Genomic DNA, 16,795 nt, shown 5'->3' on the forward strand with positions numbered 1-16,795 from the left:
GTGTTGGGGTTCAGGCCGGTGACATGAGCCGATGTCACCAACCCCGCTGTCCTCACTCTGTCGGCCGCCTCCTCCTTGTCCCCATCCTTCCAGTACCGGATCTGGACAGAAAAGGACACGATGGGTTTAGGAAGGAGAGATCTGCAGGTCCCAACTCAGCCCATCCTGAAGAGCCTTGGCTGTTGCTCTCCATGTGTTTTGCTTGGTGTGTGCCCAGGAATGAGGCCACGGCCTCCCGGGAACAGCAGGCAGGAAAAATGGGATGATTCCCTCTTAATCTCTCCTGAGACAGCAGTGCCAGCCCCATTTGAGCCACGTGGTGTGAATTATCCCCCACCTCTGGAGTCAAAATGCCGTTTCCTTTCACCTCACATGACTCGGGCCAGTTTTCCTTGCTGGGCTCTCAGTGTCTCCCATTCCCATTGGAATCTCCTACCTCGTATCCCAAAAGCACTCCGGTCACTTCTCCCTGCTCCACGGGCTCCCAGGACACATCCATCTCCGAGGACAGGACAGACTTGGCAATGACCCTGTAAGGAGCCACTTTGGGTTCTGAAAGACAGCAATAAAATCCCTTTCCTGACTCTGGGCCCCGTTGGGAACAAAAGATTTTCCCGCAGCATCATCCCGCGGGCAGACAGCTGGTGGTGTGTCACGGAGCGAGGGGCAGGGATTTAGGGATTTAGGAGAACAAGCAGGGCCACAGCTGTGAGCTCTGGGATCCGTGTCTGCCCCGAAGCTCTGTGGGCCTCGGGGCCGGGCTTGGGGAATCGTCTCCCTGCGTGTTTGGAGGAGAAGGTGAATGTGCTGGAATTGATGTTCTGGGAGCCAAAGGAATGTCTGAGCTCCCGGATGGACACAGATCTGCAGGATCTGGCTGAGGAACGGCGGTTGGACAAAACGGGGAGTTCGGAGTCTGTGCAGTCACGGAATGGTTTGGGTGGGAGGGACCTTAAAGCCCATCCAGTGCCACCCCTGCCATGGGCAGGGACACCTCCCACTGTGCCAGGTTGCTCCAAGCCCCAGTGTCCAGCCTGGCCTTGGACACTTCCAGGGATCCAGGGGCAGCCACAGCTGCTCTGGGCACCCTGTGCCAGGGCCTGCCCACCCTCCCAGCAAACAATTCCTTCCCAATCTCCCATCCAGCCCTGCCCTCTGGCAGTGGGAAGCCATTCCCTGTGTCCTGTCCCTCCATCCCTTGTCCCCAGTCCCTCTGCAGCTCTCCTGGAGCCCCTTTAGGCCCTGGGAGGGGCTCTCAGATCTCCCCAGAGCCTTCTCTCCATGCTGGACATTCCCAGCTCTCCCGCTCCTCTTTACCTTCCTCTGCCGAGTACACGATGGCCGTGAGGCTCTCAGGGCCCTCCCCTTTCCTGTTGTAGGCCTTGATCTTCACCTCGAAGGGGGTGTAGGGCGCGATGCTCTCGTTGCGGTACACGAAGTGCAGCGACTCCGCGTGCGGCACCCGCGCCCTCAGCCAGTCCTGGCTGCCTTTCCTCCGGAAGGACACGATGTACCCAAAGCCATCCCCGTTCTGGTAGTCCCGCAGCATCGGCTGGGAAGAGAGAGGGAGCCTTGGTGCGTCCAAAGCGGCTTTTGGCTCATCCAAACTGGGATGGCGGCGCTGATTTCCCGAAGGAAATGTGGGCTTGGTCCGTCCAAACCAGCCCTTGGCTCAACCTCATGTCCAAATTGGGATGGGAGTGCTGATTTCTCCCCAAAAAATGCCGCATATTCCCACCCTTTTCCCTTTCCCGTTCCCAGCTCACCGTCCAGGTGATGATGAGCTCGTTGGGAGCACCTCCGCCGCCGCCGAGCCCAGACGGTGCCACCGTCGGTGCTGTGAGGTCCCCAAAGAAAAGCAGAGAGCACAGGTTGGGTTCAGGAGGTGGGAGCGATGGAGATGGGCACAGACATGGCACGACACCGGTGTCACTGGCTGGGACAGCTCCCAGGAAAGGGTTGGGCTCTGTTTTCAGCCATGAAAATCCCACCTGGAATTCTGGCTTGTGCCTGACCGGGTTATGTGGGGGCACAGGACAAGGATTTGGTGTCTGAGGGGACAAGGATGGGGCTCAAAAGCAGGGATGGGGAGGGGAGTTTTATTAGGAAGGAGCTGGTTTGTGTTTGGTGGATTCAGAGCAGTTTTCCTGCTGTTCTCCCGTCCCTTCTGTCCAAGCAGCTGGACATGGAATGAACATTCCCAGCTGGATGCAGTGCTGGGAAATGCAGCTCTAACCCTGCTCATCTTTGACACAGAAATGGGCAAAAAGGCAGAAAATCCTGTGGTGGCCTCAGCTCCAGGAGCTCTCCAGGAGATGATTGATCCCTTGGGAGCACCCAGCCTTCCCTTCCCAGCAGTCAGGCACAGGGACCTGGGGCTGTTCCCACACCCACCTGCTTCCTTGGTCTGGATTTTGCTGGAGGGCAGACTGGGCTCCCCGATTCCCAGGATGTTGCTGGCCAAGACCCGGAACTCGTAATCCATCCACGGGATGAGGTTCACCACCTGCGCCGTCTCCGCGTTGCCCTCGATGTTTACGGGATCTGTAAAATCCAACAGCACCAGAGGGGAAGGAATAGAGCGAGGAGCAGCACAGAGCCAGGACTGGCTGGGGGCCGGTGGCCTCAGTGTGTCACCAGTGCCACCGGTGCCACCAGTGCCGCCGTGGGGACACTCACTGGTGCGCATCTGCTTCCACTGGCTGGACAGGAGGGTCCGGGCCTCGATGAGGTACCTGGCGATGGGGCTGTGGTTGTCGAAGCCGCGGCTCCAGCTCAGCTGGACACTGGTGTCACCGATGTCCCTCACCACCACCCCCCCGGGTGGGCCTGGAGGTCCTGGGGGGATGGGAAATGTGTCACTGAGATGGAAGATCTGGAAGTTTAACACTCTGTGCGTTGTGCAAATCCTAAATTCACATCAGGCCTTTCTCTTCTGGAAGCTGGAAAGCCTCACTTCCAGCTTTAGCCTCTGGAAATGCTCCTAAGCCTGGTTGGGAAGGTTGGAAAAGACCTCCAAGATGATCAAATCCAAATTTGGAGTGAAAATAAAACCCACTAAACTTTATCATGGACATATTGGATGGTGAGGGGGCTGCAAGGCAAAAGCAATTTATCCTTGCACTGTGGCATTCCTTTGGGTTTCTCAGGAGCAGGGAACATTCCCACAGGAATTACCTCTGACAGTGAGCGTGGCTGACTCGGACGCACTGTCCACCACGGTCTGGGCCGTGCAGGTGTAACGCCCCGAGTGCCGCAGCTGCGCGTTGGAGATGCTGAGGTCCCCGATGGCCTCCTTCTGCAGGGAACGGGAGAACACAGCAGGGACAGCGTCAGAAGGCGCCCGATCACGGTCCGGAATTCAGCAGGGTTTGGGTTTGGGTGTTCGGGTTGTCGTGGAGGTGAAGAAGCGGGAGATGGGAAAGGATTCCCCCATGGGTGATGGAGCTGGATGGATCCGAGATGGATCCAGCCCTGACCAAGGCCAAGCCTGTGCTGGGTCTGTTTGGCTTGGGATGGTGATCATTGAGTGATCAACGAGTGATCAATGAGTGATCAACGAGTGATCATTGAGGGATCATTGGTCAATCATTGAGTGATCATTGATCTATCACTGAGCAATCATTCAGCAATCGTTGAGTGATCGTTGAGTGATCACTGATTGATCGTTGAGTGATCATGAAGTGACCATTGAGTGACCACTGAGTGATGTCTGCCTGCCTTTATCCACAAGACTTTCTGCTCCAGTTTAGGAGGGGAGTGATCATGGAATCATGGAATGGTTTGGATTGGGAAGGACCTTAAAGCCCATCCCATCCACCCCAGCCACGGGCAGGAACACCTTCCACTGTCCCAGGTTGCTCCAAGCCCTATCCAGCCTGGCCTTGGACACTTCCAGGAATGTGGAGTTCACTTGCTCCGGGCAAGGTGATGGAGTGGCTTTGGTGGGCACAAACACTCAAATAATGAGGATGGAATTAATCTTCCATCCTTTTGGACGGTCCAGAATTCCCTCTGGACTCACCGTGCTGGCTCGCCGGTAGTGCCCCTCGGACTTGTCAAAGTCGATGGGGAAATCATCCAGGGACCAGGTGAAGGTGAGGTCCATGGTGGGGTCGTGGGACGCGTGGCACTGCAGGGTGAGGTTCTCGCCCACGTTGATGTCAGCACTGGATGGTGCCAGCGTGATCTTGGTGGCATCTGCAGGGAACGAGCGGGGAGGGCCGTTAGCTGCAAATATCCCATCCCAGTATCCAAACCCTCCCTTCCCAACTCCCCATCCCGCTCCAACAGCTGGAGCTTCACAGGAGGAAGAGGAGGGATTAGAAAATGGAAACGCTTTTCTCAGGGGCCATTTGTTGGTGGGTCAGGCAGAAGTTTTGCTTCTCCACCTGAAATTACTTTGATTCCCCGATTCTTCTGGTTTTTGGGAGTATGAGGAGAGGAGAAAAATCACATCATTCATTCTTAGCCGTTTCTGACTCGATTGACCCCAAATGAACATCCCTACCTCGGACAGAGAGGATTCCGGTGCTGTTGGCTTTGCCCATGAAGTTCTCGGCAAAGCAGGTGTATTTCCCCTCATCGGATTTGCTGATGTTCTGCAGGATCAAGGTCCCGTCTGCCGTAATCGTCACCCTGCAAAGGAAGGGGAGCCACACAAAGGAAGGTGAAAAGATTGGCTCGCGCTGCACATTTGGGAATTTCCTCTGATTTTAGAGAAACTGGGGACAAAAACAGGCGGGAAAATATTATGTAAGAGTTTGCTAAAGAGGAAATTAGAGGAATAACAAAATTCAGGGATGCAGCAGCACATTTGGATCGTTGAGTCCAGTCTTCTGGTAAAAAAAAATGTGATTTTAGCTACATTTTCTAGGTGGAAGCTGACTGTGCCGCTACCTGCTACTGTTGACCAGGAGTTCTGTCCCTTTGGTCCAGAGCACGGTGGCTTTCGGTGCTGCTCGTGGCTGGCACGGGATGATGACCTTCCCGCTCCGGGCTGCCGGGATCAGCCGCTTCACGGGATTTAGTCTAAAATCTGGAGCTAAGACTACAGGGATAAAAAAAGAGGATTAAGGCACGATTAGAAACCCTGCCCTGCGGGAATTTCAGCGCCGTGTGAGTGGGAATCGATTTGTTGTTGGATGGCTCGGTAAGAGAAGCAAGGCAGAGTCTGGAGAGCGGGATGAGGGAGGAATTCCTCAGCTGCTGGGTGGATCCTGACGCCTGCCAGGCGGGAATTACGTGGGACGGAGCGATGGGAATGACCCTAACAAGTGCAAGGTCTTTGAGAGACACAACAACAGCTGCTTTGGAACATGTCGAGGATAATCTCTTCAATATCCTGACCAACGCAGACATCCAGCTTGCCTGAAACTCCTCCTGGAACTGCAGATGGAATTGGGATTTACCTGTTGGCCTCGGTGTGTTAATGATGAGCAGTTGGTGCTCAGGGCCTTTAATTTATCTCTGGCATCTCCACGAGGAGATGAATTTTTGGACTAACATGGAACAAGTTTGGCAGAGCTCAGGTCCAGTCACCATCCACCAAAGCAGGCAGAATGGAGGCTGAACTTTTTTTTTGGACTGCTTTCCTCCAAAAAAGAGGAATTTGTAATGGAAGAGTGGCTGTAGTGCTGCTGTCCTGTCCACTTCCTGTGGCTAAACAGAATTTTTTGTTCCCTTTCACAGAGAATTCAGACAGGATTGAAAATTTAAAGGCTTGCAGAGAGTCCTGTTGAACCAGCAACCACTTCAGTGGTGAGCAAAGCAGTTTTTGCCTGCTCCCATCTCGCTGCGACATCACAATATCAGGATCACATCAGGATATTAGGAAGAGATTTTTTCAGTGTCCCATTGGAACCCAGAGCTCTGGGAAATGAGGAATTACCTTGCACTGTTAATTCAGCGCTTGCATAAACTGTGCCATGCTTGTTCTCAGCCACACACTGATACATGCCAGAGTCCTCCAGGACTAGCTTGGAAAATCTCAGCTCTCCACCGCTCACTTCGATGCGGTTCTGTGCAAACAAGAGGATGAACCCATTAGATGAGAAAAACAAACAAAAAAAATGGAACTCAATCCTCAGCTGGGTCAGGGTTGAGTTTTGTCACAGACTCCTCGAGGCCGGCCTGGTTTTCCAAGGGGGAAAACGCAGGATTTGCTTTTATGTCTGTGTGGTCACTCCCGCACGTCGCCGGGCTCTGTTTGCTGAGGCACCTGAGCAGCGACATGCAGGTGACACCGAGACAGGCACGAGGCGCTGTTTGTCCTCCCTGCTGACCGGCCCTGAGTCCCTGCAGCTGCACGAAGCAATGGCTGGGATGGGGATCTGGGGATCGTGCCGTGGCTTCGCAGCCCGATGGGGGCACATGGAGGAGGGATGCAGGGTGAGAACCGGGGCTGGGATGCAGGAGCGAGGCAGGAGGAGGGGCTGGGGCTGGAGGAGCGGGATCAGAGCTGGCTGGGGGTACCTGGGACGTCAGGGGCTGCCCATCCCGCAGCCACCGCACCGTGGGCCGGGGTTTGCCGGAGGCCACGCAGCTCCAGCGCAGGTCGGACCCGATGTCGGCCTCCGTGTCCGAGATCACATCCAGCCAGTCGGGCTGGGCTGCAGGGGACAAGAGAGAGGGGACAGAGCTGAGGAGCTCAGCTGAGAGGTGGCGGTGCCAGGCTGGCAGAAGGATGTCCCCGTGCCAGCGCTGCCGGCGCAGTTGTTGGCACAGCGGGATCTGCCACGGGAACAGCCCTGGCCTTTTGTGCAGCGAGAGGCACGGCCGGATCCTGCTGGGCCCTGGCTGCGCAAGATCAGGGCAGAATCCAGGGCTGGGGAATTGGTTTCTCTTCTTAAGAGTAAATGCAGCCATTCCTGAGTCATCAAATCGTGGAATCATGGAATGGTTGGGGTTGGAAGGGAAGTTAAAGATCCCCCAGTGCCACCCCTGCCATGGGCAGGGACACATTTGCCATTCCAGGATGTTCCAAGCCCCGCCCAGCCTGGCCTGGAACACTTCCAGGGATGGGGAAGCCACATCCCCTGTGCCACCATCCCCATCCACCCTACGCCAGGGCCTCACCACTCTTACAGCAAAGAACTTCCTCCTGATATCTCCTCTAAACCTTCCCTCTCTCAGCCTCAGGCCATTCCTGAACTTCAGGAAAAACTGGGATCAGGCTGAGGTAACCTGGATGTGTTACCTTGGATGAAAGACACTTCCCTGGGTGAAGGACACGTGTTTGAATGCGTTCCTTGGATAAAGGACGCGTTTGGATGCGTCCCCTTGGATAAAGGACGCGTTTGGATGCGTCCCCTTGGATAAAGGACGCGTTTGGATGCGTCCCCTTGGATAAGGGACGCGTTTGGATGCGACCCCTTGGATAAGGGACGCGTTTGGATGCGTCCCCTTGGATAAGGGACTCGTTTGGATGCGCCCCCTTGGATAAGGGACTCGTTTGGATGTATCCCCTTGGATAAGGGACACGTTTGGATGTGACCCCTTGGATAAGGGACACGTTTGGATGTGCCCCCTTGGATAAAGGACACCTTTGGATGCGTCCGCTTGGATAAGGGACATATTTGGATGTGTCCCCTTGGATAAGGGACACGTTTGCATGCGTCCCCTTGGATAAGGGACACATTTGGATGTGTCCCCTTGGATAAAGGACACGTTTGGATGCGTCCTCTTGGATAAGGGACACCTTGGATAAAGGACATGTTTGGATGTGACCCCTTGGATAAGGGACACGTTTGGATGCGTCCCCTTGGCTAAGGGACACGTTTGGATGCGTCCCCTTGGCTAAGGGACACGTTTGGATGCGTTACCGTGGATGATGATGCGGCCCTGGTGGGTGTCCCTCCCTTTGGCGTTCTCCGCCTCACACTCGTACGTCCCCTCATCCTGAAATCCCACGTGCTGGATCTGCAGCAGGGGCTCGCTGCCGATCCACTTGGAGGACTGTGGCCCATCCAGCTTCCTCCACTTGATCCGGGGAACGGGGCTGCGGAAAAGCCGATCCGGTGAATCGGGGCTGAACTCAGTCCTCATGTGGCCACCTCGGTCCTGTTCCCGCTGGGCTTTGGCTTTAGCCAGTTCCTCCCTCTTCCCATTCCCCTCCCTCTCCGCGCTTCCACTGGAGAGAGAACATGTGGAAGTTCTGCCATTCCCTCCCTTTCTGCCGTTCCCTCCCCATCCCAATTCCAATCCCGATCCTGATCCCGATCCACGCGGACGCTGCACTCACTTTCCAAAGGCGAAGCACTCCAGGGTCACCGCCTGCCCAGTCAGAGCGTAGGTGTCCGCAGGGAACCTGGCCTTGATGCTGGGTGCGAACTGCCGGGCATCTGCCACAGGGAAAACACCGCTCAGGGGACCTGGGTGACACCAAGATGCCACCCGGGGGTCTCAAAGGGCAGAAGGACTTCCCAACCCCTTTGTGTGTTTGGGTGAGGGGACAGAGGTTTAATTTTCTTTTTCTTGCTGAAGTCTCTAGAAATCTCTTTATAAAACCTCAAGGCTCTGTCATTCCTGAGAATCACAAAATCCTGGGATGGTTTGGGTTGGGAGGGACCTTAAAGCTCATCCAGTCCCCCTGTGCCATGGACAGGGACACCTCCCACTATCCCAGGTTGCTCCAATCCATGTCCATCCAGGCCTTCCTCCTGTTTAATTCCCTTTTCCCTGCCCCAGAAACATCCTTTAAAAATAGAGAAACTCCACGGATGGGAAACAGGGAATCCTGGAGAGAGATCCCTGCTTCCCTCCCATCCCAGCCCATCCATATTTTTGAAGCTCTTAAGAGAAGCTGGAGGATGATTTGGGCGCCGTGGATCCCAAATGCTTTGCAGTGGCTCATTAATTTGGATTTTTCCTGTAGGAATTGGCATTTTTGGGATAATCCAAGAGCACTGACCCTCCGCAGCCAGGCTGAGGCGGGAGAACTTGCTGAAGACGCTCTTGGTGATGAAGTCCATGTGGCTCGTGGCAAAGCAGGAGTAGTTGCCCAGGTCCGAGGCCTCCGTCTTGGCGATGTAAAGGTTGCCCGTGGTCTGGGAGATGAAACGTCTCCCATCAGCCGGGATGAAATTGGGGAATTCATTCAGGAGCCACCGGTAGGATAAACCTGGGGGAAAAAGGAGAGGAATAAACTGGATAGGTTTGTCCTCCCAGCTGGGATGGACACAGTGGGATTCCAGGCTGGAATTGGTCCTTCCATAGGGGAAAAAAGGGAAAGGAATCAACTCCGCAGGTTGTTGGTGTCTTCCTGGGTGGGATGGACCCACTGGGATTCCAGGCTGGAACTGGTCCTTGCGTGGACACGCCAAGTCCCACCTCTGCTTTGTTGCTTTACAAACCCTGAATTAACCCCGAATTTCCTTCCCTGAATTTCCCAGAAAACCTGGGGGCCCCGTGCCCTGCTGTGCCCCCTTTACCTGGGTAGTGGGGCGGGGGGCTGCAGGTGAACATCACCCCCCAACCCTCGGTGATCTTCACGGGGTCCCGCTCTTCCGCCGAGAATTCCTGCAAAACTGAACAGGCAGAGTGAAACCCGGACAGGGAAAAAGCAGCTGGAGGAACCTCTGCGTTTCCTCTGCCCCTCCTCGGGCTGGTTTGGGCACAGGGAGATCCAAAAATATCATCGGCTTTCTCCATAATACTCCAAATCCTCCAAATCTCTATGGAAGCACCAGGGGATTTCTCTGTGGGATGATGTGTTGGAGAGACTCCCTCCAGCCTATTTCCAGGCGGGCTCAGTTTAAGCCCAGCCTAAATGTGGTCACGTTTAATTTACCTGGTGGTGCCAAACTTACAGCCAAAGCGGAGCGAGGCTTCCCTGCTCACCACGGTGCCCCTGGAATTGGATGCCACACACTGGTAGGAGCCGGAATCCTTGGCTTTCACGGGGTTGCTGATCACCAAATCCCCGGCCACCAGCCTGTAGCGGGAATCCGGCTCCAGCTTTAGCTCCGTGCCGTTCATCTTCCACCTGCCGGGAGAAGCGGGAGCAGGGACAGGGATAAATCCCCACAGCCGCACCTGTGGGGCTGTGCCTGGTGGTTTTGCAGCTGGGGTGGGGTTGGAGGTGGATTTGGATCTCGTAGCTTTGGATTTTGTGCCCTAGGAGGGGTGGAACATCTCAGAATTGGGAGATTGTTGAGGTTCGAAAAGCCCTCCAGGATCATCGAGTCTGAGCTGTGTCCGATCCCCACCCTGAGCTCTGAGTGCCACATCCAGGAATTCCTTGGACACCTCCAGGGATGGGCACTCCAAACCTCCCTGGGCAGCCCTTTCCAACCCTTTCCATGAGGAAATTCCTGCTGATGTCCACCCTGAGCCTCCCCTGGCCCAGCCTGAGGCCGTTCCCTCTCCTCCTGTCCCTGTTCCCTGCGATAAGATCCCAAATCCCCCCCGGCTGCCCCCTCCTGTCAGGGAGTTGTGCAGAGCCAGAAATTCCCCCTGATCCCCCTTTTCTCCAGGCTGAGCCCCTTTCCCAGCTCCTCACAGGACGAGGAATCTCACTCCCAAGTCAATAATTTTCCATATATAAAAGTGCAGGAGGCAAAGCAGAATTTGGGATGGATTTATCCCGTTCCTGGTGCAGAGGGAGCCCCGAGCTCACCTGTAGGTGGCGGGAGGTTTGGCCCGTGCCCGGCACGACAGGGTGACCTTTTCTTCTGCCGAGCCCTCAGGGAAGAGCGTGTGGGACGGCTGCTCCTCGAACACCGGCCCGTAGCTCCTCGTGCCGCTCTGGGCTTGGCACCAAACTGCGGGAGAGGGGAAAACCCGCTCAGCTCCACTCCGCTCTTCCTAAAAATCCTCCTTTTCAGTTTTATAGGGTGTCCCCAGCAGCGAGGAGCAGAGAAGGAGCAATGTGATGATCGCGCCCCATCTGTCAGCACAGCCCCGCCCCGGCTATGGGAACACAACCTGCGATTCCCACCGAGCATCCCGCACCATTCCCGCCCTTCCAGAGGGACCGGCATTCCTGGGGACACGTGGAGGAAGGAGCAGGGACCTCCTGGAACGCCACGTGCGGGCAGAACTGGAGCTGGGAATACCTGGATGTCCCCTTGTCCCTGAGGTTCCTCCTCTGCCTGTGCAGACTTTGCCTGGTTCGTTCTTCCTAAATCCTCTCCAGGATGAGGGAGGAGAGGGGAGAACCGGGACCTTCCCGGCTCTGAATACACCTGGCAGGTCCCCTCTGTCCCTGTGGCACCACCAGCTCCTGACACCTCAAACCAGTTTGTTACTGGTGTGGAAACCAGAGCAAACCACTACAAACCAGTACAAACCATTCTGTTCCATGGCTGGGATGAGCCTGAAGCTGCTTTTGGGGTGTTCAGACATGGGTTTGACTCTGGTTTTGAGAACGGGGAGGAACAAGAACGACAAAGGCCCCACCTGCCTTCTCCACGCCACGCCCGGGCCACCCTTTGGGGACAATGTGCCACTGGGAAGTGCCAGCTGCCCTCCGGCCTCACACAAACAGCAAATCCCACCCAGCAGCTCCCCTTCCACACGGGGGAACCCCAGAATCCCAGACTGGTTTGGGTGGGAAAAACCTTAAATCTCATCCCGTTCCACCCCTGCTGTGGGCTGGGACACCTCCCACAGCCTGGAGTGCTCCAAACCCGGCCGGGAAGGGACGCAGTGAACGAGAGCGAGGCAGGATCTGCCTGGAAATCTCTGTATTGCAGGAACAGCCGGTGGGATAATTGCCAGCACGTCTGTCCTGCCCATCCCTGTCCCCCCGGAGACGCCTGGCCCTTATCAGGGAAGGAGCCACCAGCACTGATAAGCTCCGAGCTGCTTCCCTGGCTCCAGGATCCTTCCCTGCTCTGTAATTGAATTAATGAGCGTCTCCAACCCGCTGTGCCAACGCCAACCTGTCTCCTTCCCCCTGTAAATGAAGTGATTCCCGGGAGCGGGATGTTTTATGGAAGAGGCGCTTCCAGCCGGGAACAGCCTGGGATCAGCGGGAGCAGCCCTTGACCCGCAGCTCCCGGGGTTTGCCTCGCGCTCCGGCTGCTCCGGGAGGAGGCTGCAACGGGATGGGATGGGGTGGGGTGGGGTGGGAGAGGAGCTCTGGTAATTGGCTCTGGGCTGGGAGCAGCTGCTCCCCGTGTCCCTGCTCCAGGCAATGATCCCGGCTCCGGCAGCGGGATGGTCCCCGGTGCCACACAGGGAGAGGCAGCGAGCTTGGATTCTTTGGAATTAAGGAAAAGCAGCATTTCGGGGGTTGTTTCTCCTCCCAGCCAGCGCTGCTTTCCTGCCAGGATGGTTCCATTCCTAAAGGAAAAGCTGGAAATTTCTCCCGTTCGGGTCAGTCCCAGCTGGAATAAACTCTGCTGACCAGGGGGGAAAACCAATCATGAGTTAATGGGGTATTAATGAGAAAGAATTAATTGTGTGCTGATAGATGAGTTAATTGTGCTCTGATAGATGGCGGTGAGAGGGTCCAGGCTGAACAGCTTTAGTTTGGGGATTAATTAGGGAGCATAAGGTAAATAATTTCTATTTATTTAACAAATAAAATATCTATTGGTGCCACTCCCATCCCTGCCCTTTCCCATGGGATTTTTTATTCCAGTCGAGCCAAATCAGGCTCATCCTCCCTCCCGATGCCACCCGGAGCCTGTGTCCCTCTGCTGTCGCTTTGTCCCTGCCAAGGTTACGGCTGCGAGTGCCAGGCATTGATTTTCCCACTTGGAATCGATACCAGGAGTTCAGGTGAGTTTTAATCCACAATTCCAAGGTGCTGGGGGTGAAACGCTTGGATTTCACTCATTAAACAAATCAGGGGTCGATTAAAGCACTAATTAAACAGTTACAAGGTGGGGATAAGGTTAAAATTAAGAACTGATAAATCCCAGAACTTCCGAGTCTGCTCTGGGCCAGTTCTCCAACCCCGGAATTCCCAGTTTTTAACGTTGCCAACACAGGATCTGTCCTGGATGCTCTGGCCTTTGGAAAACAGGGAGAAGACAGGCACAAAATAAAGGTTTTTAAGCCAAATTTCAAAGGAGCAGAGGGACCTGCTGGGAATTTTCCATGTTCCACCCAGCTGGGAGAGCTGGAATGATGGGAAAAACCCCACCACGCCTCTGGAACAACTTCAGTATTAGGGAAAATGATAACAAGCACCAAAATAACGGGAAACAGGTGAAAGCACGACAGCTGAAAATGAAGATTTGGAGAAGCAGCTGCAGGGAGGTGACTCCAGAGCCTCCCTTTTGGGTTATTTTTAGGATATTTTTAGGAATATGCTGAGAGCCAGGCCTGGGAATCGCAGGTGTACAGGAGGCTGCACTTGGCCTTTGTGCTGAGCCCAGCTCTGGAGCCTGGGAAAGGACGGATTTCCTCGGTGGAATGTTTTCCAAGCTGAATTCCTGGTTGTGCAGACATCCACGGCACGGCCCTGGAGCCTCTGGATCGTGGGAGGGAGTTGGGCAATAAATGGCTTTGATAGGAAATCCAGCGGGATTTGGGTTTTCTTGAGGAGCAGCTCTCTGAGGAGCCGAGGGTTTATTCTGGGTTATTTTAAACGAGCAGCTTTCTAAGGAACAAAAGGTCAGCTCTTGGATTCCCAGATTTTCCAGAGGTTTTCCCAAATGAACAAAGGCTGGGGAGAGTTTGGGCTTTTAGAGTGGTCTCTGTGCACTTCAGAAGCTTTAAATATTTAAATCTCCCTCCAGACCTGGAGGTTTTGGCTCCTTTCCCACTCCATAACGTTTCCCTGAGCCTCATCCATCCTTTTGTCCCGATCCCTCCTCGTGTTTCCCGGATTTCTCCCTGTCCCAGCTCCCGGAGCTCCGTGGCCTCATCAGCCGAAGCTCAGTGAAAATCACCCTCCCAGCCTTCCAGGGAGTGATTTTTGGGAGGTTTGCCTGAACTCAGGTGGTTGATGGGAGACCCCAACTCCGGCTCCGGGGCTGCATCGGGGTCAGGCCAATTTCCAAGCAGGATAATTGCCTCGGGATCCAGGGCAGCCCCCCCTGCCTGGGCCTCCTCGGGGATGCAGAGAACATTAAAAGGTAATTGGATATTTATAAGGACAGGCCAGCCGGCTCTGCCCGGGGTGATGGATTGGCTGGAGGACATTATCCGATCTCAGCCAGAGAGGAAATGTCTCCCTGCGGAAAAGGGACTTGCAGGGAGCAGCCTGAGCCTCCCCGAGATCCAGGGATGGGCCCTGAGACCTGGAAATCATCTACCAAATCCTGAAATGGTCCCTGAGATCCAGAAATGTCCCTCAGATCTGGGATTTCTCCCTGAGATCCAGAAATGTCCCTCAGATCTGGAATTTCTCCCTGAGATCCAGAAATGCTCCCTAAGGAGCAGGGGGATCTTTGCAGGTGGGATATTGCCAGCAAGGCGTACCCGGAAAAATGGGTGTGGAATCCCACAGGCAGGAGGAAATTCCTCCTGCGCCTCCCTAAATCTGAATTTTGAGAGGGGGCCGCGTGTGTCAAACATTCCTGGCCCAAAGGGATATTGGGAACAGCACATCCCAAACCTCCCGGAGAATTGGGATTGGGCACCGCCGTGGAGAGGCGGTTCCCGGTGAATCCCGGGTGATGTCCCAGCTCCGCCAGCCCCTCCCGCCTCTCCCACGGGAATCTCTTACCCAGGAAGGTGCCGACGGCCAGGGAAGTGTGGATGAATCCAGCGGCGCCTCCCATCCTGCGCGGGGTCCTGCGGAGCCTCTACGGGCGCGTGGGGACGGCGGCCCTGGGGGGACACAGAGCGGGGTCAGCGGGGCCCTTCCAGCCCCGGGCATTCCATGGTGCTGCGATTCCAGAGGCTCCGGAGTCCAGCTGTGCCTCCCCGCTGGCCACCAGCCCGACGGAGAGTCACTGCAGGGCAGAATTCCAGCGGTGCCCGGAGCAGCGGGAGCGGCTGAAGGAGCTCTTTTTGTCCCCGATGGGACAAATCTGGGTGGGGAATTGCTGTCCCTCCTCCTTTGCTGTTTCCCATTCTTCCCCCCCTCCTCCGTAAATGCTCCTTTCCAAGCGTTTCTGATGGAAAACACCAAGCCAGAAGCACACGGGATATTGGTGGGGAGGGGGGGAGAAATAATTCGATTTTATTGTGAAAATAATGAAGATATTGGGATGAAATTCTCGGCTGGTGAGGGTGGGGATGCCCTGGAACAGGATTCTCCGTCCCTGGAAGTGTCCCAAGCCAGGCTGGACGGGGCTTGGAGCACCCTGGGACAGAGGAAGGTGTTCCTGCCCATGGCAGGGGTGGCACTGGATGGACTTTAGGGTCCCTCCCAACCCAAGCCAGTCTGGGATTTTGGGATTCTGTGACAAAGGAATCTTTAATTGAAACTCTTTAAGTGCCAGGGCACTTCCTGATGGCCTTTCCAGCCTCCTCCACAGCTTCCTGCGATCCCTAAAGATCCCCAAAATCAAACCCCCAACCAAACCCCGAGCTCTTTGTGCAGCCCCTGCTCCCCGAACCCTCTGTGGGAGCAGCTCCACCTCCAGCACCCCTTCCCACAGAACTCCAGCGGGGATTTTGGGCTGGTTTATTCCTCTTTGTTAACAAAGCCTTTGGAAATGGTGCACGGAGCGCTCCCCCAGCCCAGCAGAGCCTCATTTCCCGCTGCCCTCCCCAGAACACTCAGTGAGGAGCTGAGGATGCTGCCAAGAGCTCCTGGGCCGCTCCTGCTGCTCATCCCCCTGCTCCAGCTGGTGCTGCCTCCGCTCCTCTCCCTGCCCATCTGTCTGCCCCCGAGCCCCTCGGAGCAGGGATTAGCCCATCCCATGGGATGCTCTGCCCCCTCACAGCCCCCCCTCATTACCAGCAGCGCTCGAACCGCACCTGAGCAAACAGCGAGAGCCCAGCTCTGCTTCCCGACCCCCTCCGGGCTGCAAAACCCGCCCGGCCTCTTTGTGTCCTCACCCAGAGAGAAGATTTTGCTACCAGCATCCCAAATCCTGGATTTTCATCTTGCCTGGGTCCCAGGGCTGGATCCCAGCACCGGGAGCAGATCCCAGCCCGCCACCCTCAGCCCTGCTCGGGTTTTTGTTCCCTGACAGGCCCCAGAATAAAACTGGAGCTTCATTATCCCGCCCGGCCGGGGAGGAAGGAGCCCGTGCCAGGGGGAAGTGGCAGCTCCTGGTGGGAGAGGCACGAGCCGTGTCGGGGACAGGGAATTTGGGGACGGAGCGCAGCGGGGCGGGAGACGCTCCCACGCTCGTTGCAGCAGCCCTGGAGTGGCTCTGTCACATGGAGTCACTTGATGTCACCGAGAATCCTGCCCCGAACAGCGTCCTGAGCCCACGGCCCTGCAGCCAACACTGTCCCTTTGTTCCCCTGGCCTGGCCCTCCGCCTCGGGGACAAGGGGCAGCTTTGAGCCGGGCGCGCTGCGGGGTTGCAGGAGATGCCAGCCCCGCACTAATTAATGAGTTGACTTTTCCAAATCTCTGCAGTTCCCTTTCCTCGGGGTTTGTGAGAGGCAGGAGCAGCGGAGCTGTTCCTGCACCTGCGGCTGCACATTAAACTCGGGGAGTTTTTCCTCCAGCAGCTCCAGGCCTGGCAAAGACGTGAGGGAAGAACAGGAATTTCTCTGAGTGCTGAGTCCGAGTCATTCTGCAGCTGGAGGCTGGATGAGATAATTCCCGGGGATCCCGATTGCCACCCTCAGATTGTGCCTGAGGGGCGGCTGCTCCGAGCTCACACCTGGGGAACCCGGGGGTGTCTCCAGAGCCACGACCCCGAGCTGTGGATCCGGGATCCGACCCCAGCTCCTCATCCTGGATCCAACCCCAGCTCCCGATCCTGGAT

At 56.0% G+C, this 16,795-nt stretch overlaps 1 protein-coding gene and 1 long non-coding RNA gene across 2 annotated transcripts; both read right to left on the reverse strand.

Annotated features, from left to right (window-relative positions):
- Positions 1–5: 5 nt before the first annotated feature.
- On the reverse strand, positions 6–16,013 carry LOC121672509 (contactin-2; the record flags this gene model as incomplete). Its single annotated transcript, XM_042045180.1, has 20 exons — positions 15,910–16,013; positions 14,627–14,730; positions 10,619–10,763; positions 9,810–9,985; positions 9,432–9,527; positions 8,912–9,121; positions 8,243–8,342; positions 7,824–7,999; positions 6,475–6,611; positions 5,891–6,020; positions 4,900–5,050; positions 4,511–4,638; positions 4,025–4,200; positions 3,178–3,298; positions 2,680–2,838; positions 2,395–2,544; positions 1,767–1,837; positions 1,318–1,552; positions 437–552; positions 6–101 (listed from the first exon to the last, which is right to left on the reverse strand). Coding segments are annotated over exons 2-20 (2,628 nt in total), but the record flags the coding sequence as incomplete, so codon positions are not given.
- LOC121672510 lies at positions 7,433–7,790 on the reverse strand. Its single transcript, XR_006018886.1, has 2 exons — positions 7,729–7,790; positions 7,433–7,681 (listed from the first exon to the last, which is right to left on the reverse strand). It is a non-coding gene; the product is annotated as an uncharacterized LOC121672510 (long non-coding RNA).
- Positions 16,014–16,795: the final 782 nt, after the last annotated feature.

Source organism: Corvus kubaryi, unplaced genomic scaffold, assembly GCF_017639235.1.
Source record: "Corvus kubaryi isolate FWS band 111438036 unplaced genomic scaffold, C.kubaryi_AGA036_p1.0 62633, whole genome shotgun sequence".
Taxonomy (NCBI): domain Eukaryota; kingdom Metazoa; phylum Chordata; class Aves; order Passeriformes; family Corvidae; genus Corvus; species Corvus kubaryi.